The sequence below is a fragment of the Pezoporus wallicus genome, unplaced genomic scaffold (assembly GCF_028554395.1).
Source record: "Pezoporus wallicus isolate ANWC-B61680 ecotype Strahan unplaced genomic scaffold, APGP_CSIRO_Pwel_v1 contig_3568, whole genome shotgun sequence".
In the NCBI taxonomy this organism is placed as follows: Eukaryota; Metazoa; Chordata; class Aves; order Psittaciformes; family Psittacidae; genus Pezoporus; species Pezoporus wallicus.
Genome location: NW_026637826.1, coordinates 2,795,925 through 2,820,594, shown reverse-complemented (window position 1 = coordinate 2,820,594; position 24,670 = coordinate 2,795,925). Strand labels below are relative to the sequence as shown.

The 24,670-nt window shown below is 55.9% G+C and overlaps 2 protein-coding genes and 2 long non-coding RNA genes across 7 annotated transcripts; 1 reads left to right on the top strand and 3 right to left on the bottom strand.

Annotated features, from left to right (window-relative positions):
• Window positions 1-2,591: 2,591 nt before the first annotated feature.
• Window positions 2,592-4,464, bottom strand: LOC130598441 (uncharacterized). The gene is made up of 3 exons (XR_008972004.1): window positions 3,674-4,464; window positions 3,486-3,548; window positions 2,592-2,703 (listed from the first exon to the last, which is right to left on the bottom strand). It is a non-coding gene; the product is annotated as an uncharacterized LOC130598441 (long non-coding RNA).
• Window positions 4,465-4,886: 422 nt separating this feature from the next.
• LOC130598426 (proline-rich protein 2-like) lies at window positions 4,887-6,358 on the bottom strand. Its single transcript, XM_057407842.1, has 2 exons — window positions 6,230-6,358; window positions 4,887-5,534 (listed from the first exon to the last, which is right to left on the bottom strand). The coding sequence occupies exons 1-2, from the start codon at window positions 6,356-6,358 to the stop codon at window positions 4,887-4,889; spliced, it is 777 nt and encodes a 258-aa protein (XP_057263825.1).
• Window positions 6,359-9,285: 2,927 nt separating this feature from the next.
• On the top strand, window positions 9,286-10,079 carry LOC130598439 (uncharacterized). Its single transcript, XR_008972003.1, has 2 exons — window positions 9,286-9,536; window positions 9,912-10,079. It is a non-coding gene; the product is annotated as an uncharacterized LOC130598439 (long non-coding RNA).
• Window positions 10,080-15,120: 5,041 nt separating this feature from the next.
• Window positions 15,121-24,660, bottom strand: GLYCTK (glycerate kinase). Of its 4 annotated transcripts, none has more exons than XM_057407799.1 (6): window positions 23,540-23,678; window positions 22,599-22,717; window positions 21,193-21,592; window positions 20,682-20,833; window positions 19,004-19,179; window positions 15,121-18,387 (listed from the first exon to the last, which is right to left on the bottom strand). In XM_057407799.1, exons 2-6 carry the CDS (start codon window positions 22,711-22,713, stop codon window positions 17,488-17,490), a joined length of 1,743 nt encoding a protein of 580 aa, XP_057263782.1. In that variant the 5' UTR covers window positions 22,714-22,717; window positions 23,540-23,678; the 3' UTR covers window positions 15,121-17,487. The 4 variants fall into 4 exon arrangements, with proteins under 4 accessions (XP_057263782.1, XP_057263781.1, XP_057263780.1 ...); XM_057407798.1 differs by having other exon boundaries at window positions 22,599-22,861; window positions 23,533-23,644; XM_057407797.1 differs by lacking the exon at window positions 23,540-23,678 and adding an exon at window positions 23,308-23,518.
• Window positions 24,661-24,670: the final 10 nt, after the last annotated feature.

Below are 24,670 nucleotides of genomic sequence, written 5' to 3'. Positions count from 1 at the left end.
CCCAGGTGACATGGGAACCACTGTGGCTCTAGCAGGGCAGAGGAGATGCTGATGGGGCTGTAACCAGTCCAACAGGGATTTCATCAGCCCGTCTCTCACAGCACACCAGGACCGTCCAACACTCCCACTTTCAATGGACCATGCAGTCTGGCCCTGCCCCACACAGCAGATCCAAGCCCCTCACTGTGGGCAGCTCTTCCCCACCCCAAGGCCACACGAAATATGGTTTGCCATTCAACCAGACAGCTATTTTTACGGCAGGTGAGAAAGCGGCGGCAGAGGAAGTGGGGAGCGGGGGCCGGCAGAGCAGCATCAACATGCGGAGCAGCGTGCCAGCTCGACGGTGCTGGACGGCGTCTAGCTCATCCAGACAAACACCACAGAGAAAGGTGGCAAATTCAGCCCCAAAAATAACAGTGGAGAAGGAGCTCGTTCACCTCGAGCTAGGGACAGCAGGCTGAATCCCTCCATGGGACCTGCTGGCAGGAGCTCCTCGTGGCCCCATCTGTAATCATTCTATAAGTTAGGTGCTAGCTCCAATTAGACAAGCAAGGCCATATCCTCAGCTTGCATAAATCAGCTGCATAACCCCGGAGCTGAAGCCACCCTGCCTGTTCCCTCCTGCTCCCTGGGGGTGGCATTTGGAGTGGGATGCCGCTGTGCCCAGTCCAGGCTGACCAAGCTACTGATGCCAGCCCTGGTGCTCGGGAATCTGCTGCCTCGTGGGGCTTCAACTAATGTGACTTGCATCTGTAATTTATTTTTAAAAGGGGATTCTTGCTTTCCGTCTCTCCAAGCCGCCTGCTGCCTGCTCCTGGATTTTCCAGGCAAAGGGAAGGGGAAGAGGGGTATGAATAAAATATCATCATGACAGCTTTTATATATATACATGAACCCACTCCGCCAGGCTGCAAGCTTCATTTTTAAATAAGAAGCTTGACTCTGTTCCCAAGAGGCCGGGAAAACGCAGCGGGCTTTTAAGAGAAGGGACCAAAACAGAAGAGCATTTTCCTCTTCCATCAGATCAGACTGGAGCTGGGTTAATTACGCTTCTCTGTCCTGATTTAAGCACGGGAGCTTTTTCAGTACAACTGTTCCTTTATTAATGAATTGCAACCCAATTTTAACCAGAGGAAGCTGGTGAGGAAGGGAAAAGAAAAAATTGGAAACCTTTTGCCAGCATGCTCTGTTTGCCACTGCCTTTCATTTACATAACTTCAAAGTGATGCATTTTTTAAACCAACCTATTTTCGGGTCGGTCTGGACTGCATGAGTGCATGGACATCCGTGCGGATGTGCCACCCAGCATCTCTCCTCTCTGTGGGCGCCTGTTGCTGCCACAGGGTGCAGCATCTCATGGGCACGGAAAGGACCTGGGCTGGGATGCGGCTCTCCCAGCGCTGCTGGCTCACTCGGGCATGCATCACTGTGAGCTCATGACTGGTGCCAGCCGGTCCCTACATCAGCATCCCAGCGCCCCAATCCTCCTCCAGCCCATCCTCCCTGGGCTGGACCAAGGGGTTCATGGAGGGTGCCCCAGTGATCCGGCGGACACTCTGCCCCTGTGCCAGTCCCACAGGGCACTGCTGGCACCTCGGGGTCCTGCTCTGCCTCCCTGCAGCCCCGGGGGAGCCGCGGGCATCGCCGCCAGCCGCCGCGCTGCGGAGCCGGGACATATGCTGCTTGTTCACACCGCGGAAACAACACCTGCTCGGCTTCCTGCTCAGCCCCAGGCAGGCGCGAGGGGAGCCTCTCGCCCCGGTGCCCCTCAGGGCGTCCCCAGCGGGGCTTCTCCACCCGCTTCCAGCCAGCTCATGGGGCCTCGCGGAACAGCGCTGCCGCTTCCCGGTGCCATGTGAGCGGTGAGCCGAGGGCAGCTCCCCAGCCCCGCCGGGTGCCAGGACCCAGCCCAGAGCTGGCACCCGGCAGCGGCTCACTCTGCACACGGGAGAGGTGCCGGGCTGGGGGGCAGCTCATGGATATTCATGAGCAGAGAGTTCGCCGATCAAAAGGCGCAGTCCTGTTTTCCTTTATAATATATCTGGTTAATACGGACTTAATGAACGAATGAATAATAAATTAGTCCAATTTTGTTTTCTTTCTTCTTAGAAAGGCAGGCGCGAAGGGGGACTCAGTGCGGGTTTGATTGATAGCAGGGGCTTGCTGGGAGATCTGCTCCTCAAGCCCTTATTAAATATGAAACAAATAACGGAGCAATTGGTTTAATCTTGCTGCAGCCGCAGATGCCGGCTGGGTAGGGGGAGAGGAGGAGGAAGATGATGGGGAAGAAGAGGGATCCAGCATTGCCTTTGCCCCATGCTGAGGCAGGGCATGGGGTCCTCGGGCAGGGTGCTGGGCAGTTCAGCATGGTGGGGTGCTCAATGCTCCAGCACTGCATGGTGCCAGCACAGCACGTGGCCTGGGGTGATGTAAAAGGCATCATGAGAGGATGGATGGAGTTTGTGCGACAGCAGTTGGATCAAAGCAGGGTTTGGTGGGGTGATACCTGAGGAGAGTTCAGCAGAACAACAAGGTGATGGGCTCCATCAGGGAGATGAGTTGTGGCCACCCCCCTGTCGTGGCCATAACCCTGGGATGGTGAGGGGCCATGGGTCCCTGCACAGCAGCACAGCTCACTGAGCTGGCACTGCCTCCGCCGGCACGGCTCATTACAACCCTTGGGTTCATTTCACATCCCACCTGCTGAAGCGAAGCAGCAGGAGAAGGTGTTGAGTCACGGGCTGCTGGCACATCCTCCACACAGCCAGATCATGAGAAGGCGGCTGCCCAGGTCAAAGCCCATCCTGGTCTGGGGTGTTTCACCGGGAGGATTGGAGTTGGCGTGCGAGCCTCCAGGGACACGGATCCCTTCAGAGACACCCTCCTGGCCACTAACGGGCTTCAAGGTCTGGGCTCCATCCTAGTGCATCCCAAAATTATCCCACCAAGATGCCTGAATCACCCGGGAATGGGAACATCTTCCTGTCTGTGGCCTTTCCCCATGACTTGGGTGTCATCAGTGGCTTTCCCACTCCCAGCACCTCTCTGCCCTGCTAGGAGAGGCCAGGCAATGAGAGCCGCGCAAAGCAGCACCCTGGCCCTGCTTACACCACAGGGTCGCCACTCTGCCTGCCCTGATGCTGAGGATGCCCCAGTCCCCCCAGTCTTTCCAGGCAGGAGAAGGTGGTGGATGTACCCTGCTCCCTCCCTCCAGGTGGGTGCCAGCACCCCGACCACCCCAGGGTGCCTTACAGCACCGAGCCTCCGCCGGTGCAGCAGGGGTTTGGTGTGGAAGCTGCTCATCCCCAGGTAGCTTTCTGCTGCCATCCCTTCGATCAAAGACCCCAAGCGATTCACAGCTGCTGCAAGCTTAGCGCAGCTCCAGCTGCCTCGGCCCAGCCTCACCACTTCCCTTTGAGGCTCAAAGCCCCTCGCTGGAGTTCGTCGTGGTGGGAAGCTGGGCTGGGGATGAAAGCGCCGCTTACCTGCTTACTTCTGCTCCAGTGCTCAACGAGCAGCAACGCACGGATTACCCAAAATAATTCCCCCTAGAAAAGAAGAGGGGAAAAAAAGAAAGAAGGAAAAAAAAAAAACAACAAAAGAAAGAAAGAAAGAAAAAGACTAAAGAAGCCTGTGCTGTGGGAATGGCCAGCTAACCTCAAAAGCCTCTTACCTGGCTAGATTTAACTGCCTTTGTTGCTGCATCAGCCTGAAAGATTCCCTCTTGCATGGTGTCGGTGTTGCTGCCAGCTCCGAGATGCTTCCTGGCCCTTTGTAATGAAAAGCTGCTCTGTGCAGCCTGCGGCCGGGCTCCTCTGCTCCTGTTTGGGCTTTTCTCCTGGGAAACCCAGCTCATCTGTCGCGTTGTTTCTTCTGTGCAGGCCTGTGCTCAGCGTGCGCGGGGCTTCAGGAGCGACCCGGGGAGGGTTTGCCTGTATTAAACAGCCGCCCTGGCATTAAAATGTCTTCTGCCTCCTCGAGCCCGCTTACCACCATGATCCAAACTGAGGCACTTGCAAAGTGGCATTTCTATTAGTTAATTAGTGGCAGTCTATTCGTTAATTAATGGCTTTATTAATGCTAGAGGAATGGCATGGGTTGCACCCTGGTGCTCTGGACACAAGGGGCTGGGGAGCTTGGGTGAATGCTCGGTGTGAAGGCAAAGCCTGGAGCTGTCCTGGAGGAGCTGTCACTGGTGGGATGCAGCTCCCACACATTCCCATCCCCATCCTTCTCCAGGGCCATCTCTGCCCCTGCGGCTCAGAGCCCAGCGGTGGTGACACGCTCCAGCCAGCAGTGATGTGGTGCTGGGAGCGGGCAGGACACTGTGAAAGGGACCGAGCCTGGGTGCCACCTGCACGTTCTCTTTGATTTTTCTGCTGGCTTGTCCTTGGAGGTGAAGTGAGACACGAACTGGTTGTGAGACTTCAAAGGGGGAGGCGTGCATGTGGATGGGTTACACCACCAGCTCCCTCTGAGCTGGCATCACCCAAGGGGTTATGTGGCAGCCACCTTGCCCAGGAGCACTTGGCAGAGGTGCCATATCTGTCTTGAGGATACAGAGGAGTGCTCGTGCGTGCGTGGTTTTGGGGGCCTGTTTGTGCCCCAGCACTCAGGGCTGTGGCAGCGGTGTGGGATGCACCCGCAGCACCCCACTGCCATGCGTCTGAGGGCAGTTGCAGCCACTTCCCTGAACCTGCGGCGGCTCAGTGCAAATTAAGGCCGGTGACGATGCTGGGTCCTGGCTGAGACGGTTTTGGTCTCTCTCCCACAGTGGCCATCCCCGTCCCAGGCTGTGCCCCCCACCCCGGGCTGTTCCCTTCTTTGCCCCCAGTCTGGGCTGTGCCTCTCTGTGCCCGGCCCCAGTGCGGCCCCCGGATGGGGGGTCACGGGGGGGCGCAGGGCAGGGCCGGGCCGGGGGAGCTGCGGAGGGGCGGGAGCTGCTGCCGGCGCTGCAGGGGCTGGGGGCCGGGACCGGGGCGGGCCGGGCGGACCGGCGGGGCCGGGGGAAGGCCGGGGGCGGGGAGGGGGCGCTGCCCCCCCCCCCCCCCGCTTTCCCGCTGCCCGCCCCCGCGGCAGCGCGGCTCGGCGGCGGCGGCGGCTGCAGACGGGGACGGCGGCGGCGCCGCGCAGGTAGGGACCGGCACCGGCAGCGCGGCCGGGCGGTGCGGACCTGGCTGCGGGGCAGGAGCGCAGCGCGGGGCGGGTGCAGGGGAGGGCTGCGAGCGGGGCCGGATCCTGCCCGCTGGGACCGGCCCTGGCGGGAGCATCCCCTGGGATAGGGAGCGGAGGAGCCCGGAGCCCCGCTGCTCCCCGCCCCAGGAGCCGCTGGCCGGTGGCGCTGGGCAGGACCCGGGGACGGATCCTGCTGGCGGAGGGTGCTGCAGCCGGGGGCAAGAAGGCGTTTGCGTGGCCGGCCGGGGAGGAGGGCTGGTGGTCCCGGGAGCTGCTCGGCGTGATGAGGGGGAGCCCACGGAAAGCGGGTTCGTGGGATGCCGGGGTCTGGCACGGGCGTGGGCTCGGTCGCCGCCTGCCTAACGGCAGGTGGATCCGCGGGAGAGCGCTGTGGGATCCCCCGGCCGCTCGCCGTGGCCCCCCGGCTTCAGCGGTCACTGCTCTGGCCTCCGCGGTGGGGACGTGGGTCCTGGTGGAGAGCGCACCCGGGGGAGCGCTGTGGGGAAGCAGGAGCAGAGCCGGGGGGGGGGGGTGGGGGGGGTGGGCACGATCCCTCGTGTCCTCTCAGCCGCCACGAGGGACTGAGTCCCCGTGGGTCACGGCATCGCACCGGGTGGCCTCGGAGGGGTGGCCGGTGGCTCCGCGGAGGTGCGGTACGTGTGACACGGCCGAGCTCCCCGCGCAGCTCCCGGCTGCCGCCTCTTCCCTCTGCAATTTTTTGCCCTTCCATCTCCACGTCTACCTCTGCAGCCTCCGGTTTCTTTTTTATCCTTCCCTCCTGTTTCAAGGGCCGTGGGTTTGTGTGGGTTTTCTTCCAGTCCCCCCCCCCCCTCCCCGCCTGTTTTCTCATCCGTGCTCTCACTCGCTGTAGCCCTCGTCTTTGTTTCAGATGGGGAGGAAAAAAAAAGAGAAGAAATAATTGCTTCCCTTGTAAAGTTGGCCCTGTCAGAGCGAGCCCCTGGAGATCGATGCTGCCTGGGTTGCGCGGGAGCCAATGGCAGCCGCGGTCCCCAGCGCGGGGGGATAGCCGCTCACCCCCATAAATACCTGTCACCTCCCAGGGCAGCGGCACTGGGGTGCCCCGTGATCGGGGGACAGCGTCGGTGTGGCTGGGGATCGCAAAGGTACCTCCCGGCGCTGCCTCCCCCTGGGTGGGCTTTTCTCCCAGCATGATTTTCGTCATGGGCCCCATGTCTTGGTTTGGGCATCGCTGCCACTCAGGTCTGTGCGTGGGACTGGTCCCCAGGGGTGCCATAGGGCTAGGGGAGCCTGGGCCAGCCTGGGGTCTTGGTGTGGTTTGTGTTTCACGTGTACCCAGGTTTGCCTTTGTCTGGAGCAGGGATGGGGATGAGGGGACGGAAGGGTTGGTCTTTTATTTTCCCTTTTGCATGTGTCTTTGATACTGTCCCCAGGAGGGGATCCTGTTTCCCCAAGCCGCCCTCACTTCACGTCGCTCCTCCTGCACCACTGGGATTCACGCTGGCCTCAGGTAAAAGGAGAAGCCGGAACTGATCCGCACTTCCCGCTCCCCACACCGCGGGCAGGCTGCTGGATCCCGGTTGCGATCCCTGCACGGAGCTGCTTTGTGGCCAGGTTTGGCCTCGCTGGCTCTGGTACCGCCTGCCGGATGCTGGCAGGAGAATCTGTCCCCTTGTTTGTAAGCAGAGGAGTAGTTTTGTCCTTATCTCCGTCCAGCACGGAGCATGGAGCTAGAATTTCAACTGATTGCTGTGGATTGCCCTGGGTGGCAGCCAGTGTGGGTGCCTGTGCGAAGGTGTGGGCACCCCACGTGGGGCAGAGGAGCGAGGAGGTCTGAGCTCAGAGCTGGGGTGTTAAGGATCTTGGGTTTTATTGCCTGGTGTCTCTGTGTCCCCTCTGCCCCATCTGCTTCCTTCTCTTTCTCAGGGCTGGCTCCAAAAGGCAGCAGAGAGGTACTCAGGGTGGGTGGCACACAGAGGCCATGCAGGGTGTTTCAGGGGGTACATGCATACAGGGGTCTGTAAAATGCCTGCAGAGATACCTCTTCCTCAGAAGTTTCTCTGGGGAATGCTGTTGTGGTGTTGGGCCCCTGATGCTTTTGATCAACTAAATAAACCTGGGCAGTGTGGGAGCAGAGCACGAAGGCACCGAGCCCCATTCCGTGGGGTGCAGTGGCCGGCTCCCCGGTGTCGGCAATGCCGACTACGTGGGCTGTGTTTGGAGGAATGACGTGTGCAGTGACAGGAGGAAGGGGATGAGCAGGAGCTGGAGCCCGGCTGTGACCCAAGGCTGGCGTGGGCAGCCACAGCGCGGATGGAGAGCAGGGGACAGCGGTGCACACGGGAAAGCATCTCCCTCCGATCGGCCCCTCTGCCTGCTGAGCATCAGCACATGGTGCTGTGAGCCGCTGCCTGCCCCTGCCTGCCCTCTTGAACCGTTTGAACTCGGCCATGGGGAAAGAAGGCCGGGCATAGGGCTTCCTCCCACCTCCCCCCTTCTCTTTTTTTGTGCTGTTAGACATGAGACATTCCTGAGCGGATATTCGTTGCCGGGGCTGGGACGCCTCCTGCCAGACAGAACTAATGGGAAGAGGGGGAATTGGTTTGGGGTTGTTTTTTTTTTTCTCCCGTGTGTTGACCCTTTGAGTTATTGAAAAGCCAGCTGCAGCTCAGCCCCATACAGCGATTCCCACGTGTCTCCAGCCAGTCATTTCAGGTCTGAAGGTGGCTTGCAGAGAAATCATTGTGAGTATGGGAGAGGCAGCTCGTACTGTCGTTGTTCCTGCGGTGGGTGACATGGGTTCGTCTCTATTCCCCCCCCGCCTCGGATCAGATGTGTAATTATCAGAGCCAGTGAAGTGTGAATTATGAAGCAAAAAGCCCCCGTGAAATATTCATAACTCTGCCTCAGTGAAGGGTCAGCCTTCGGCGCTGGGGAGCTGCTGCTGTCCCATTGCCCGGCCACCATCCCATCGCCCACCCAGCTGGTGGCAGGGCAAGGAGAGGGGAGATGCAGCGAGGCAGGCAGGGAGTGGGTGACCTTGTGACGTCCCTCGTGTCCCGCTCTGCTCCACCACCTCTCATTTTTGTCCAGGCACTGTAGACATCTCTGAAAGCTGTAATCTGCAAAGCCCGGGGGGGGGGGCTCCACACTGCGCTGTGTGCTATTATCCCTGAGACAAAGAGGGACAGGCAGGCAGATTACCTTGGCCTTTATTTTTACATCTGGGAGCAAAGAAAAGCCTTAAACGAGCTTGCTGCCGGTGAGGGATTGAACCAGCAGATCCCCAGCTCACCCTCCCGCTCCTTCTCCTCCCCAGAAGCTGCAGGACCCGATCACTCATGCCAGCAACAGCTTCTGTTGCCCCATTGCTCCCTGCTCCACCTCAAAGCCGCAGGGCCAGGCTCAGGGCTGGGGCTCCCCTGTGTACCCTTGTTTTCTCACGGCAAGTAGCAGCTGGGGCTGAGGTGGCCAGGAGCAACCTGATGCTTGTACCCATCTTGTACCATCACCTCTGTGCCTGGTGGTTGCATTTCTGGGCTGGACTGGCAATGGGCAGAGGCAGGGCTTGCATGGCCCATCCTGCACGGCTCAGCACCAGGCTCCTGGCTATGCCAGGGGCTGTTTCCAGACGGGCCACATGCTGAGATGTACCACCGAGGCCAGGGGCAGGGCCCCTCCATATGGTGCCCCTGGCCGGCTCCCAGCCCTGGGGCAGGTGCTCTCGGCTGGGCTATGCAGAACCTCATTGTCAGCACTCTCAGGATCTCCCTCCCCAGGCAGGGACCCCCCCTCCAGCCCCTGCTGCTCCCCTCACCCCAGCACCACCGGGGAGATGGCTTATCCTGACCAAGTCCCCAGGGCTCCCTGCGCAGGATGCGTTCCCTGCAGCCCCTTCCTGGGCAGCCCCACTGCTGACAGCCATAGGGCTGGGTGGGCTTTGTCAGCCGGCCACTGAAGCGCTGACGGGTTTATGCCTGGCACTTAATTATTCCCCCGATTGCCACCACCATGTGCTGGCGAGCGGCGCTGGCTGTGACCCCGGCGAGCCCGGCTCCACTGCTGCAGCCTGGGGAGCTAATGGCAGAAGCACGCCCCACGTGGAGTTTAATTATTGGCTTTCTTCCTTAACAGAGTACATTGGCTGACCTTAATGCAATTAATTAGGGCTTAATCAACTTCTGGTGGCTCAGCAGAGCACACAGCGATTCCTGCCTTTCCAGGAGGGTTTATAAGAGGTTAAAGCGGCTGAGGAGGGTTGGGATGTAGTCTGCAGGCTGAGTGGGGCTGTGCTGGCAAGTACAACTCAGCTAGGCACTGGGACAAAGCTCGCATGTCTTCCCAGGCTGGGCTTGTTGCTGGAGATGCTGGTACAGGCAGAGGTGAGCTGGACCCTGAGCTGTGCCTCTGTGAGGGTTGTCTCTGCTCATAGGGCATCACCCTAAGTTTGTGTGTGGCTTTCCACAAGGCTTATCTCCGTAGCCTGTGCTGGGCCAGGACTGCTACACTCTTTGAGTGCTCTCTACTAGTGATGGGGCTGTGGATGGGTTGTACATCCAGCAGCAGCTGCTGGTGGGTGGCTCCCAGGGTGCTGGGGGGTCAGTTATGGGGAGCCCCTTCACCCTTTCCTTAGGAGGTGTTTGTTTAGAGACAAGAAGGGAGCTGTCAGTCACTGGCCCTCCCTGGACAAGAGGGAGGCTCCTTTCCCTCCCTCCCCAGGAGCAGCTTGTAACTAACAGTTCTGACTAATATTGCAGGATGTTCCCAGCATCCCTGGCATGGGACCCTGGCTCTGCACCCGTGGCTCTTCTTGGTGTACTTGTTGGATGCCCGAAGGGATTTTGGAGACCTTCACTAGGCGTAGGTGTCCACTGTAAGGTCTTATTTGCACACCTTGTGTCTCCAGCTGCTGGCTCTTAGGCTTCTGATCCAGTGGGCATCCATCAGCAATGCTGGTGATGGGGTGCCCCATCCCTGAGCTGCCGGCTTCATGTGGGGACAAAGTGACTCAGCCTTACTCTTGCCACTGGCAAGGTGGGTGTCCCTGTGCAAGCAATGGCATCTCCCAGCGAGAGCTGTGGTGATGGGGACCAGGACAGTGGCATGCCCTGCCATGTGCACTAGCATCCTGGGTGCTTTGCATCCTCTCTGGTCCATTGTGCTTAAGTAGCTCCTTTCCCACAGTAGTGTGTGTGTCCCTCTGTTCCTTTGGATCCCCATGTTCCAGGCTGCCCCCAGCTGAGGGGATGCCCCTTGTGCAGGCAGCCCTGTGCTGGGACTGGGAGGTGGCAGCAGAAGCTGTGCCAGCCGCTGTTGCCAGCTTGTTTGCTTCAGTGCCAATTCATTAATATCAAAAAGCTAATTAGGATTCCGCAGCCCTTCCCACCCCCTCGGAGGCTGGAGGATACTTGTTGTCTGTGGGATTTTGCTTAGTCCTCTGTTAAAAGAATTCAGCCCTGGTCTGTCCCAGCCTGGTGGTTTGTGTCCCTCTCTGTGCCCCCAGTTCATCCACGTGGCTAAAGCCCCTTGAAGCCTGTCAATTGGGAAGTGATATTTGCCAATAATCCCTCTGTTCTCCCGGGCAGGCTCTTCATATTCCAGCTCATTAAAAACCCCCAAACCCAGGCAGCAATAACAGTGGCTCGGGGAGAGCCCAAGCACAGATTGCTCCTGGTCAAACCGCACCAGCAGAAGAGCTGCCGGCATGACATGGCACAGCCGGATCTCATGGAGCATCGTAGGCAGAGCCCAGTCCTTCTTGCAAGCGGAAGAGGGACAAGCCCCGGTCCTCGTGCTTCCTGGGAAGCGACTGGGGATTCCCTTGAGTCACAGAGTAAATCCTGTTCTCCCTGTGGAGGCTGTGGGGAGACCTGGAGGAGGCGGGATAAACCCTGCTATAGCTCACCTGGGCTCCCTGCCCCAGCCTCAGCCCCTTCACCACCAGCGCACTGGGCAGCGGCAGCTCCTGTGCTGGGGACAGCACAGAGCCAGCCCCGCTCACCTGCCCCCCCCCCAGGCACAACCAGCCTCTGCCGCCAGGTTTTTGCTTTGCTTTGCAGGGCTTTAGAGAAAATGTGCCCCAGAGCGGGGATGCTGCTTCCTCCGGGCCCGGCAGTGGTGCTGCTCCATCCTTTCCTGTGTAGATCTGGCCTGGATGGAAGCCAGAAGGAAGCCTCGCTTCCCTGAGGACAGGTTTGTCCCATGGGAAATTCAATATGCAGAAGTTCTGTAATTACTTGCCATTTTGCTGTGGGTTTTTTTTTTTTTTTTGTTTTACTGCAAAAATACCAATTTCCGTGCAAGGAGTCTCACTGCAGCTCAAAGCGCTTCATTGCATGGGCTGGGGGTTTCCTTCTGCTTTCAAGTCAACATTTCCTCTTAAAATATCACTCAGGGAAGGCTTCTTTTTTAATGCAAAAGTCTGTGATGACATTTTAAGTGGAGAAGAAAATTGCTGCTTCCTTTCAAAATGTCAGCTTTGAGTGGGGTGCATTTGGTTTTTATTTTCTCACTCCAGTGCTTCCCAGGGGAAAGCCAAACTGGTTTTGTAACCGTTGCCCCCTTGTCACCCCTAAAGTAAATCCCTTTTCTTAACCTGATGGCATTTTTGTGTCAGGGAAACTTTTGGCAGGAGCAGCTGTGCTCCCGTGGGATGCTGCCTTGGGAAGGGACAGCCCTGTTGTAGCCAAACCTGAGTTCCCTATGGCTAATCCTCTGCCACTGAACTCCAGTGGGGACCTGTGGGCGAGCTTCCACCGCTGCTTGTGGCTTCCATTGCTGCGAGGGGGGTGAACAGCATGACCAGGGTTTGAAGCTCCCCATTTTCTGCTTTCCCTCCGCCTTGTGCTCCTGGTTTATTTCACACAGCTCGCCCTGGAAATCACTTGTGTTAGATTAGGTGAGAGACTGCCGTTATCTTCCTTTTATTTATTAGGGTAATTATACCTAATGATTCACATGCTCCTGGAGAGCAATTAGTCCCAGATACAGCACCGGCAGTGTTCTTACCCAGCCTGGGCACAGTGATTCACAAGCGCATCTTTTCGCACAGTTCATCAGATGATGATCCCTTGATGTCTGATCTGGTTTGGAGGCAGTTAAGAGGCGACCGAGCACCCGGTGGCTCCATCACTGAACCCAGCTCACTCTGGTGCCGTCACTGCCACTGGCTCGCCTCCTGCGTGGGGTTTGCTGGGGACTTTGGTTGGCTCGAGCCCCTGGAGCTGTGAGATTTGTGCTGTTTGAGGAGCCACGGGGTCTCATCTGGCAATGGCTGTGGCACAGCCTGGACAAGGGAGAGCCAGGCTAGGGATGACCCCTCCATCCTCCCAAACCATGGCAGTGCCATGGCTTGACCTTCGCCTCTTCACATCTCTTGGAGCAGGTGGGTGAGGGCTGATGTGGGCAGGAAACCCTCCAGGTTTCACACAGAGCCAAGGCTCCTCAGTGAGTGTTCCTTGGGCAATAGCTCCTTGGCCCCATTCCACCCACATCCACCTTCCACCTGAGGGTCCCTGCTCACGCCAGTGCCTGGCCCCTGTCAAGAGCTCCTGCAGGCAGCTGGGAGCTGCTCTACTGGGCTGCCAGGGGGCTTGTGCTCTGACAGCTCCTGCAGCCCTCTAGGCTCTCTTTGGTCAGACAGCAGAGGATGCTCTGACCACCATGGGGAGGGGGATGGCTCCTTTTCACGCCCCCCCCCCACCAGGCGTTTCTGATGGTGCTGGGGGTTGCCCTGGTGGAGCTGATACAGCTCTGGGGACAATGGTGTTGGCAAGCAGAGAGCCCCCAAGCCGGAGGAGCCCCTGGAGGATGATGTTTTGGGATGGGCAGAAGGGGGAGGTGTGGGTGTACCACAGGGTAAGTCTTGTCTCAGCTCCAGTGGGAGGCCCCTGTTAGCTGACAGCAAGTTCTGACACCCCACAGGGATCCTTCTCCAGTGGCTCTGGGGCCTCCCCTGCTTCCTGCTGGCTGAAGCATCGCCTCTCCTCTCTGTTTGATGCAGGGCTCCTCTGTCTCCTCATGGACCCTGCACAGGGGCTGGGGGTTGGGCTCCCGAGGGCACAGCCACATCCCAGCAGGGTCTGTGGCAGCCACTGCAGAGGGACTGGCCAGCACAGAGCGACTCGCAGCCTGCTGTCTTGTATGGCTTTTTATTCCTATGTGATTAAACATCCCACTTCATATAGGGATTGAAGCCGTGCAATACGCCGGGGTCCTACGGCGGAGAACAGCCCCTGTGCCATGGAGCCAGCCTCGGGGGAGCCACCAAAGCTGTATCCTGGGGTGCTGGAGGAGCGCTGCCGGCCTCAGCGCGGGCTCTGTCCTGCACCCCAGCTCTCATGGGGGGCAGGTAAGGGGTCCCAAGCTGCTTTGGCGTGAGGCCAGCACAAGCCCACTCCTCGCATTGCACCACCTTGCAAGGACAGGTGTGATTCTGCACCAGAACTATCCCAGGAGATGGGTGACGGCGTCTGGGTGCAGACACTGGAAGGAGGCGATGCCAGCAGGACACGGTAAGAGGAGGAGGAAGAAAAGGAGGAGAAAGGAGCCTGGGAATGGCCACGGCAGCAAGTGTTGTCCCAAGCGTGATGCTCTTCCAAGTTTCTCAAGAGGCCCCAGCCGCTCCTCCAAGGTTTGCATTAAATCTGTCACATTAGTGAAAGTGGTGAGAACTGTGGCTCTGGAGATAAAAGGCAGCCCCCTTCCAGCCCTCCATAAAGGAGGGAACCCCTTAACACCTACTGAAATATTGGCCGTTAATCAGGCTCGTGAAAATAAAACCATCCACATCTATCATTATTGGATCCTTAATGAAGTGATAATGGGAATGCTGGGGAGCTGTGATATTAATGCCTCCTAAGAGGCAAGAGCAGAGCCAAGGGCTGCAGCCAGGATTTTTAATTTACTGCCAAAAGCCCACGCTGTTAATAACGCCCTTACTTCTCCTGGCCATTAGCACTGTTTGGCTGTAAGCAGCCCACTGAGGAGAGCGAATCAACCCCAAACACACCTGTGATTCACTCCCCTGCTCCCTGCCCAGCTGTGGGGTGTGCTTTTCCTCAATGGCAGTCCCTGTGTCCCCTGCCAGGGAGCTGCTGGCCATGCCCACCCACCTCCCTCCTTCCTGGAAGCTGGCTGGTGTAGAATGCTGCCCTTACATTAAAGAGGGAGGGGACTGAGAGCATCCAAACCAAGCAGCTCTTATTGTCTTCACTGTGTCTGTGACTTGTCTCCCTAGGCACAAGCACATCGGAGCAGGGATGGCGTGGAGCTGGTTCCAGCATGGCCTGCATGCTGGATCCCCTCATTGTGTGTAACCGTGGCTGCACTCCGGATTTCATCATTTGCCCGGGTATGCTCACACGATGCCAATAACTCATCTGGGACAGTGCAGCAAGCCCAAAGCCCTGCTCAGCTGCTGTGACTCACTCAAGTTCCCAATGGGAAGCTCATTGCTGCTCCAGGCTCTGACAGCCCACTGTCACTTGGCAGGTGAGCGATGCTGTTGTGCCTTTAGATGCAACTGTTACCTTGCAAATCCTTGCCGGTCCTGACCACTGCAGGCCAAATGTGTGCTGGGTCATGCATGGGGTGTTCTGCTGTCAGCAAAGGGACTGCAGGGCAGAGGGAGCTGGCTCTGGGCTGGAGCAGCAACAGGCAATTCTGTGCTAAGCATTGACCATAGGAATAAACCTGTGCCTTGTTTATGGGGGTTGCATGCAGTTCAAAGCTCCTTTCCTCCCTAGGTAGAAGATGCACAGGGTTCACCTAAGGAATCCCTCAGAAATGGAGTTTTGATCTGTTTAGGTAGAAGCATCGGAAGAGGAGAAGTGTTTTGGTAAGCTGGGTGTTCTTGGTCAACCTCCCCTTGCCCTGTTATCTTCTCATTAGAAAAGGGGACAAGAACAAAAGCTGTATACGGAGGCCAGGCAAATGTAGATGTGAAGTGCACTTCAAACAGCTCCATCCTTTCAACAAACCTCTTATTAGCCTGCCTTCCTCCCCAGCACAAACTCCTTTTAATCACTAGTGAAAAGCCACTGTTCTGAAGGGAAGGACAGGGTACATGTGGTAGGCATTTCCCAGGAGAAGCCAGCAAATGGGAGCCCAAGGTCTTACGGACTTGACAAGAGATGCAGCACAAGCAGCAGCTCCAAGGACTAGCACAGTGCTCAGCAATGAGGCAGGGTGCAGAGCACAGGGTATGGTGCCCCTGTGGCAGTGTACCTAGGCTGGCTGGAGATGCCAGCGACCCTTGCGCCAGGCATGCCAGCCCAAAACTGGAGTCACACTGGACTTCACTGGAGCAGAATTGGACAGGAAGCATTAACAACATTTTGGAGCCAGCTTTAGCCTGTTATCCTGGCTGCAGCTAGTGTTTTTTTGCTGTATCAGTGCACATGTTAGTGTCCCACAGTGCTGGCATGCTGGGCATGGAGGAGGTGACCTGCCAGCAACCTCTGGACTAAAACACACAGCACAAAGCACCTTCTCCTGTGCAACCACCACCTGACATCGCAGGGGCACTGTGAGCTCTATAACACTTGGCAGGCTTTCCCCAGCAGATCTCAAAGCTGTTTGCCAGCATGAGCAAGTTCAGGCATGTTACAGAAGACCTGCAGACTCACAGGACAAATGAGACGTGTGGATGAGTTTAACCCACCGGGATAAGACCGGGGTTTTGAAATCTCCAGGCCTGTGCCTTGACACTGCCTCTGGGCTGTGGCCCAGACAGTCCAGCTGCCAGCCTGGCATTGATACCAGGCCCCATGGTGGTCCTGCTGATATCCCTACTTGTTGGAGACTGGCTTCAAAACCAAAGCAGGAGGTGTTGCATCCTTCCCAAATCCACCCTCTGATCCATCTTGGAGCAGGGCGCAGAACGACTGCAGTGAGACACCACGACTCACGGTGTTGGTGCATCAGTGTTTTTATGTCACGAGATGAGATCAGCCACAGAGAGTCTGGAAAGAGTCTGAGTCAAGCGTGTCCTATTAAATTAGGGCTAGATTTTCAAAGGAGCTCAGCTTCTACTTAGGCTCTGTAACAATCAGGCAGACATTCAGTCGGACATGTTGGGTCATACCGGCTGCTGGGCTGAAGTCCTTTGAATATCCAGCCAAAACCATCCCCGTGCCTGTTGCTACAGGCAGAACCCTTCTGAAATCCCGTCCCACTGCAGGCTCCATGTCCTGGGAAACCCAGCTCATCTCTGCTCTCCCACATATGTGCTGCAGTAGGTGATGGAACTGTGATAAACACCTCATCCTCATACATGCGGGGGAGCGGCTCCCTGTCAGAGCACAGCTCCAGCAGCTTTGCCCTTTGATCAGCTCAGCAGCATGGGTCAGGAGAGCTGAGCATGAAGGTTTCCTTGCCTTTTGTTCTGTGGAATTAGCAGAGTTAATCAGAGTGACAGCGACTTCTGCCTCGGCACAGGAGAAAGGTCAGTGGCTCAGACTGGGTGCATGACTGTTTTCTAGGCAGTTGGAAAACAACACCGTGGAAGCTCACAGCACACATGCTGCTGGCACGGAAACTCCCACCAGGGATCAGCAGGGATGATGTTCCTGCAGAGGGAAGGAGGCTGGAAGAGGAGGACCCCACTCAGCTGGCTTGCTGCTGCAAATCAGCCATCCCCATCCTTATGCTGCACAGTGAAGGTAGACCACCCTCTGTCACTGTCCTGGGCACTGCTTGTGTCATGGGTCCGGCACCAAGCACTTCTCTGCCAATGTGCCCCTTAGCTACACTGGTGTGCATCATGCTGGGCTTGAGGTCTCTGCTGAGGTATGCTGGTGTGGGAGAAGCTGCAGCGCACTGGAGTGGGTGCTGGGTGTCCCCTTCCCACCATGTTCCCCAGCACCTCCTTGCCTTGAGCTGGGCAGGCTTTGCCACTGCTTTTACATCTTTTGGTCTCTGTAACGCACTCCTGTGAAACTGCATAAGCCCGCTGCTGAGCTGCTCTTGAGGTGCAACAGCCGCTGTGAGGGCTCTCCCTGGCAGCCCTACCATGGCCTTCATTTCCTCACATCATTTAACTACAGTTGAAGCAGTCACAAGTGTGGTGGCTCTCAGCAGTAGTGTTAAATCCGGCCTCTACGTCTGTAATGTGACCTCTTATCTCCCTCTGATTCTAATTACAAGTGCTTGCTTTTGCTGTGGATGTCCACTCCTGTGTCTAATTAGTGGACTATTTCTGTCAAAGACAGTAGCACCCTCAAAAGCAAGCCCTAATTTAAGTAGTTTACATTTGTCTGCAGTGTTGATGCCTTCCTTTACCCCGGGTCCTAATTAAATGCATCTGGATAGCTGCAGAGGGACCTCTCAGGATCATTCCATGGCTCTAATTAAAATGGCCTGGATGTCCATGACATTGGTGCCTGTCAATCCTGTCACCAGGAGGTGATGTCCACCTTGGAACTGGCTGAAGAAGGCATAGGAGTCGTTGCTGCTAAGGAAAGCCTCCACATCAAGGCCCTCCTGCGATGCCTCAGTCACCAGCTCTGGGGTGCAGAAAGCTCCGGCTGCCTCCGTCGGCCCGTCCTGCCCGTCCGTTCCACCGCTGAGGAAGATGATCTCACAGCTCCCTGGGGAGCTCCTGGCTTCCACGGCCCGTGCCTTGTGCAGCCCCAGCCCCACGCGCAGGACCAGCTCCTGGTTCCTCCCTCCCTTGCCGGTTCCTTGGAGCTGGACTGTGGTTTCTCCGCCGGCCAGGATGCACACTGGTGTTTTAGACCCTAATCCTCGCAGGGCCTGTAGAAATTCAGCAAGGTTCAGACCTGGGATCTGGAGCTCTGCCACCAGCTGCAGGAGATCCCTCCTCACCTCATCACTCTGGGGCCCTTCTCCGAGGCCGGCACAGCCCAGGCAGAGCAGCCGGATGAGCTGGCAGTACAGCGTGGCAACGCGGCCAACGTCCCCGCAGACTGCTGCGCTCAGAACCAGCGTGGTGTAGCCCAGGCCCTCAGCTTGGCGTTTGGCCTCGTCTAGAGCCAGCCTGTTTGACCCGATGATGAAGTTGCAAACGTGGGAGAAGTCTTCTGGAGCAGTGGGCTTGGTGGGAGAGCTGGACAGGACCGCTTCCACTGACCTGGGCAGACTGTGCAGCACGTTGTATTTGGTGAGTATCTGAAGGCAGTCTTGGACAGTGTGGGAGCTGGCAGCAGTGGGGCCGCTTGCTATGATGTCCAGGGGGTCACCAATCACATCAGAAAGGATGAGGCTCACCACCTACAAAAAGAAATGCCCACAGATTATTGTGGGAGGCAGAGCATGCAAGAGCCCTGGCATAAGCACTGCTCTGAGCTACACTTGTACCACCCTCATGTCAAAGGAGACGGAAATGGGTAGATGTTGGACCATTTTTGGTTTAGGGTCCTGTGAGTGTCACCTTGCCCTTGAACCCACAACTCTACAACATCCTTTGATGCTGGACCATCGCTTTGGAAGATGTAACCCGTGACACTGCACTTGTCAGCGCACTTACAGCCTAGTGTGGGTTCAGCAATGGCGTGTGCTGAGAACAGCCCCTAGGGAGTGCCATGTTGGACTCTGTGGTGGAGCACCAGCACACTGGAAGTGCCTGCTGCATGAGGGCTGGCGTCTGCTGAGAGTGGTGTGATGGGACAGCCAACACACACCAAGTCTGACATTTGCCTCTTTCATCTCTGCCTCCCTGAGAGTTTTGGGTCCTTGGTGAAATCTGAGCCACAGTACCCAAACAGTGTGTAAAGGCTGCTCACTGAGTGAGGAGAAAATCCTCCAAATGCTTAGGTCAGTTGATTAAACCCCTATTTCAGGGGCCGGTGGGTGATCTCTGGGCAAGCAGGGGCTTCTTCTCCATTACCTGTGCAGGATATGAGAGCCGGGCAAGCCCTCCACCCTTCAGCAAAGACAGAGTCTTCCGGACAATGTTCAGCTCTTGTATGGCAGCTCCTCGGGAAGCCAGCATCTTTGTGAGTTTCTCCTTCTCTTTGAGGAGGATGGGAGGGATGGGAGCAGGCAGTAGGGCTGACCCACCCCCTAGGATGCAGAAAAGATGGCAAGGACATCAGGATAGCAGGAACACGACGGAATGAAAGCAAGGCTGTTCAAAACTTGTGCCTTTCCTCTTCCCTCATGAGTGCATAGAGAGAAGGCAAAGGTCAGTGGGGACTATGCTAACATCTCTGCATAATTCAGTCTTCACTGATGGGTTTTAGTCACAGTTGTCCTGCACTGCCTGCACTCAGCTACATCTCATCTGGGCAGTGTAAACCTCGCTGCACGCCTGCAGTGGTGTGGGGACAACAAAGAAGGGCAACCAATTACTATCCCCACTACCCCATATATAGTGAATCGTCTGATACAAGCGGGCATTGGAAAGGCAGAAAGAAGGCAGGTTCCAAAGGAAAAGTGGAATGGATGGAAAATACGGAGTAGAAAGGAGCAAGATCTGAGCAGAGAATGAACATGCACAGAAGTACAGCTGAAAGCTACTGTCAAAAGGCAAAGCCTGCTCAGAGGTTTGAGACAAACCAGCATCAATAAAACATGATGAGCAAGAAAAACAAATGCAAATGCCTATGTTTCAGTCAATAGCCAGGGATCTAGCTGAGAGGCAGGAGCAGTTGGGGACCGGCTGCTGTGTGGGAGTGCACATGCATAGGGAGTCGCAGCCACGGGGAGATCCTGTACAGGCTCCCTGAAGGGCTGAGGAGTCTCTTGGGGATTCCTGCAGCCAAAGAACAGGAGGAAGCCCAGCGAGTGCAGCTAGATTCCAGTCGCTTGGGTGTTTGCCTAATGCCACTACTCCCTCTGCACCAGATCAGGCTCCAGCATCCATAGAGGAACAGTCACTGAGCAGAGACCATGGCGTTTCTCCAGAGCTGCTCCAAGCCCCTGCATGCTTTTGACCTGTGACACTTGCTCACCCAGCTGAGCTCAGGCTGGGGTGATATCACTGCATCCCTCTGATGCACAATATCTGCCTTCCTTACACCAGCCCTCGACCCAGCAGCCAGGGCCTGGGTGTGTTCAGGGCTGTAGCTCATTGTGTTGGAATGTGGGGGCCTTGTTTCCACTGGCCAGGAAGCAGCAAAGCCCTATGGAGGGTCAGTCCCAAATCTCAGCTTACAGACTTGCACCCCTGTACAAGTTTGGAGCACGTAAGTACACCAAGTGCTTGCTTCTCCAAGTCTGTATCCCCAGATATAAGGAGGGGGCAGGAGGAAAGCATCTTCTTGCCAAGGGGTGAGAGCAGCTGGCAGGCTGTGCCCAGAGGTGTCATCTCACAGTGGTGGCATGACCTCAGCACCCAACCTGTGCAGCCAGTGCTGGGAGGCAGCATGTCCACTGCAGTAGCAGGTAGCTCCATGCCCTCCCTTGCTGCATCCCTAGAGAAAGGCTACACAGGAGAAGGGAGAGGTGAAATGACAGAGGTGCAAGTGTCAGTGCTGAAAGGGCTGGCACAGCACAGTGCTCCCACATGGGCAGGCAGCTGGAGGGCCCCCAGCAGAGCCCATTCCCTGGGATCCCCATGCTACCTGAGATGAGCACAAGGAGCAGGTCATCTGCAGCCAGACCCTCTGCCAGTTCCTGGATGGCAAGTGCTCCCTTCAGAGCCTCTGCGTCCGGGAGGTTGTTCTTGGCACCTTCGATGACCTGGATTTTGCTGTGTGGCTTCAGCAGCATCTCTCTGGTGAGGTAAGAGAGGCAATCACACCACTGACACGTGCACCTTCACAGGGCTGTCACTCAGCAGAGAAATGGGCCTGCTGTGCCAGATGTGCACAATGAGAGACCAAGACAGGGAGGTGGCCTTTGCTGAATGTCTCCTGCCCAGGCCTGCAGAGGCAGTGCATCCAGCACAAGAGCTGGGCTGTGTCATTGGTGACACTGGGACGTGATGATGGTTGAAGACCGATGTGGTGTGGTGGATGGGGTGAGCGCCAGAGCGAGGGTAGTTGGAACGGACTGAATGGGCCACAGCAACATTGCACAGAGGATAAATCTGTCAGCCTCCCCCCAGAAAATGCCCAGGCATGGTCCCCTTACTGCATTCCTGCTCGCTGCAGACTCTCCTGGATGCCCAGTGGCACATTGATGATCCCCCGAACGAGGTGATCTCCCAGGATCTCTTCTGCTGCCGCAGCCATCCCCAGCACAGCTTTGCCAAAACCTACCAGGTACAGGTTCCTCTTCACTGGGAAGGCCCTGCCCTTCACCAGCAGCTGAGGGCACCCATCTTGCTGGAGCTTCAGAGCCCTCTTCAGCATCGGAGCCGGCCGGACAGTGCCCACTGCACTGCAGAAGAGGGTCAGTGCATGCTCACGGAGGGACATGGTGCACAGGTGGCCAGGGTGAGTCAATCTGCTCAGTGAGGTGGGCTTGGACACGACACGTTCTGCCAATGCTGGCGAGGCTTTAAGAGCTGGGGCCGCTGACACCCTCCAACCTGCAAGAGAATGTGAACAGTTTTGCTAGTAGAAGAGCCAGGGCTGACACAGAGAGCAGGGAGGGCAAAACACCAACCATGGAGCTCTAGCTCCTCTTTCCTCTAGGTTAAGGTGCTATATCAACAGCACTTTCAAACCTCTCTTCAGTCAGGTGGGAGGCAAAGGCAGTGTTACATTCAGACTACTTGTCAGCTTGTGGTTCGCTGCAATCCCATCACCTCCCACAGAGAAGGTGAGTCCTGCCAGCCAGCTTCTCCATCACTGTACATTTGCCACTGGCAAGCCATCATTTCTATTAGTTCAGTGTTTGATGCCTTTCCAAACTGTGGAAGATGCTCTCTGTCGTGGAGAGAGCAGGGCATCTGGGTGGAACAGCTTTCGCTACGTTAACTCCCTGCTTGTGCCAGCCAAATGCTGATGTCATTCTCTGGCTGCACATTGCCCCATGTGTCCCTGCAGCATCAGGCATGGACTTGAGAGAAACAACAGGCTTGCTGGCTGCCTGATCCCTTACTGCCGGTGGCCACAGAGAAACAAGTAACGAGGTTTCCCAGCTGTCCAGCAAATTAACGCAAGGCTTCATTTGCCTTTACTTTTTAGTCCTTTATTATCCATTAAAATCACATTTAAAGCCCAAGTAAGGCCTCAGGTCCTGCAAAGTTGCCAGCTGTGTCTGCAAAAGCCCATTTGAGCTAGTCTCCTCTATTAGCATTACAGGCAACAGATCTGCATGTGGACAGAAAGATCTCAACTGCTGGAGGGCAGGCACTTGTCTTGACAGAGGAAAGGCAGCCCCTGCCAGCACACATGCATCTATTCCTTCCCAGCATTTCTCCTTCTTTCTGTTAACTGGCAGCAAGTTCAGTGCTGCTTTCTCAGGATCAAAGATCCTTGTGATCTGTGTCTCTTCTGCTCATGGTAATTATGGTGCTGGCAATTAAGACAGGGTGCCAGGAGGCTGAAGCAGCCTAGCAACACACAGGATCGCAGACCCATTCGAATTACCTGAGAGGGTTAATCTTCCCTCTAGTAAATGGATGTGTTTCAGTGCGAGGCCAGTGGCTGGCTTCTTCCGGGAGAGCTCATGAGTCCAGAGGTCTCTTTGTCCTAATACTCTCATAGCACTGCAAGGTGTTAATCATTAAGCCAGGCAAGCTTCCCAACAGCTCCTCTGGATCTAAATCTGCCTTATTTTGCTGCAAGGACCCAAAGGCTCTGTGAAAACCTCTATGCAAGCACCTTCTCAGACAGTGAAACCTGGACACACTCTGAAATTTAAAAGACAAAGGACCTACAGGTAAAACCATATGGAGAAGCACAGGTTTGCCAGAGGAAAAAAAAAGAAAAAAAATCCAAGAATCATTTAAGTTGTAAAAGACCCTTAAGATCAAGTCTAATTGTAAATGATTCAATGCTTAGGAGATTTTAAAGGTAAAACCCCAAAGCACATAAACTACCTGATTATACTCCCTTTAGGTACTGGCCAGAAGGGCTGGCTTTTCAGTCACAAAGAATAAAAGGCAGAGTTCCTGACCAATTCTGTGACTAGACTCTTAAACTTCATGGCAGCTGATGCTGCCAGCAGGTCAAAGCGCAGATCCTCAGCCCTCTTACAGTGAGGGCCAGAGTAACTGTGCTAACACCAGTGACTCCAGCTGTGCACCTCTCAGGAACTGAGATTAGCATCTCCATTCCCAGCAGGTCTCTGATTCACCTGGCAGCACAGTGCAAGCAGGAAGGTGTTACAAAACAGAGGTGCATCGCACCCCAGGTTGCCTCGTCCGAGCTGCGAGACAGGGTTTGCAGAAGTGGTTGGAGAAAAGGGCTTAAATGGAGTCAGGGGAGTTTTAAAAACTAATCCCCAGAGCTTTTAACAGGCTCTGTCTCTGCCTTGATGCTTCTGTGCGGGGCTGACCCTGAAGAGCAGGGGATTGAGCACAACAGACCTGCAACTGCGGCTCCTGTCACACGTGCCCTGCCGGTGGCTCCGCTCAGCTCCGACTCCAGACACGACACAGCAGGCGTGAGTTGTTTAAAAGCAATCCTCCCCTCTGGAGCTGAGAAAAAGAAATGCCAGCTTAATTCATCTGGCACTCGTGTGCGTACTGCTAATGCTTGCTCTGGAAAGCGTTTCACTACAATAGCAGGCATGTAATTTCTTTTCTGCACTCTGAACTCAGATTATATTTTAACCATCAAGGCCTGATCCAGAGCCTGTTGAAGTCAGCATGCGTCTTTCTATTGCTCTTAAGGATTTTACAGCATGCTGCCTGATGCTGATCATGGTGCATGGGTGTAAACATAGAGTAAATCTGGTGTAAAACCCCCTTGCAGTCAGAAGTTACCCGACTTTACACCAACACAACAGGGAGCTGAATCTGGCACAGGCCCATTAGCTCTGGAGGTCTCAGCGTGTAACTCTGCTCCTTGTCAGCTTTGATTAGACACACAGGCTCACTGGAGGCTCCCCTTGGAATGGGGGTGCTGCTAATGATGCCACAAATCCATTTTTATGTAATTTATTTATACAGTCTCAGGCACTGGGTACTGAACATCACCAGGGACCAGCTATAAATCAGTGCTATGAAATCCACTGTAGATATTAACAAAAATTAAAACTCCTAGTCATTTCTCTAGGGCTTTAAAAACAAAAATCAAGGGAACTGAACATCACCCCACACCAAAGCACAGGCAGCCTTGGAAAGAAAGATAACCCAAATGGCAGCTCTTGAGCTACCTCCAGGATAGTGAGTCTAGAATTTATGTTATTGCTGGTTAGCTGCTCGTATTGCACATGGAGAAATTACATCCTCACATCCCTGCATTTTCCTCTTCCCACTGCTGGATGGGAAGAATCTGGGCTGGGAGAAGGGGCTGATGATGTGGCTCATGTTCCTTCACGCACTAATATTTGTTCCCTGGTTTCTCAGGGAAATCACATAGGGATGAATGAGTCCTCTTCTATATGGATAGAACGTGGCATACTATAGGCACCAGTGGCACTCAGGTTTATACCTTCCCTTTGTCCCTGCTCAGAATAATTTGGAGTTTGGGTATAGATAGTCTTTTGAAAAGTT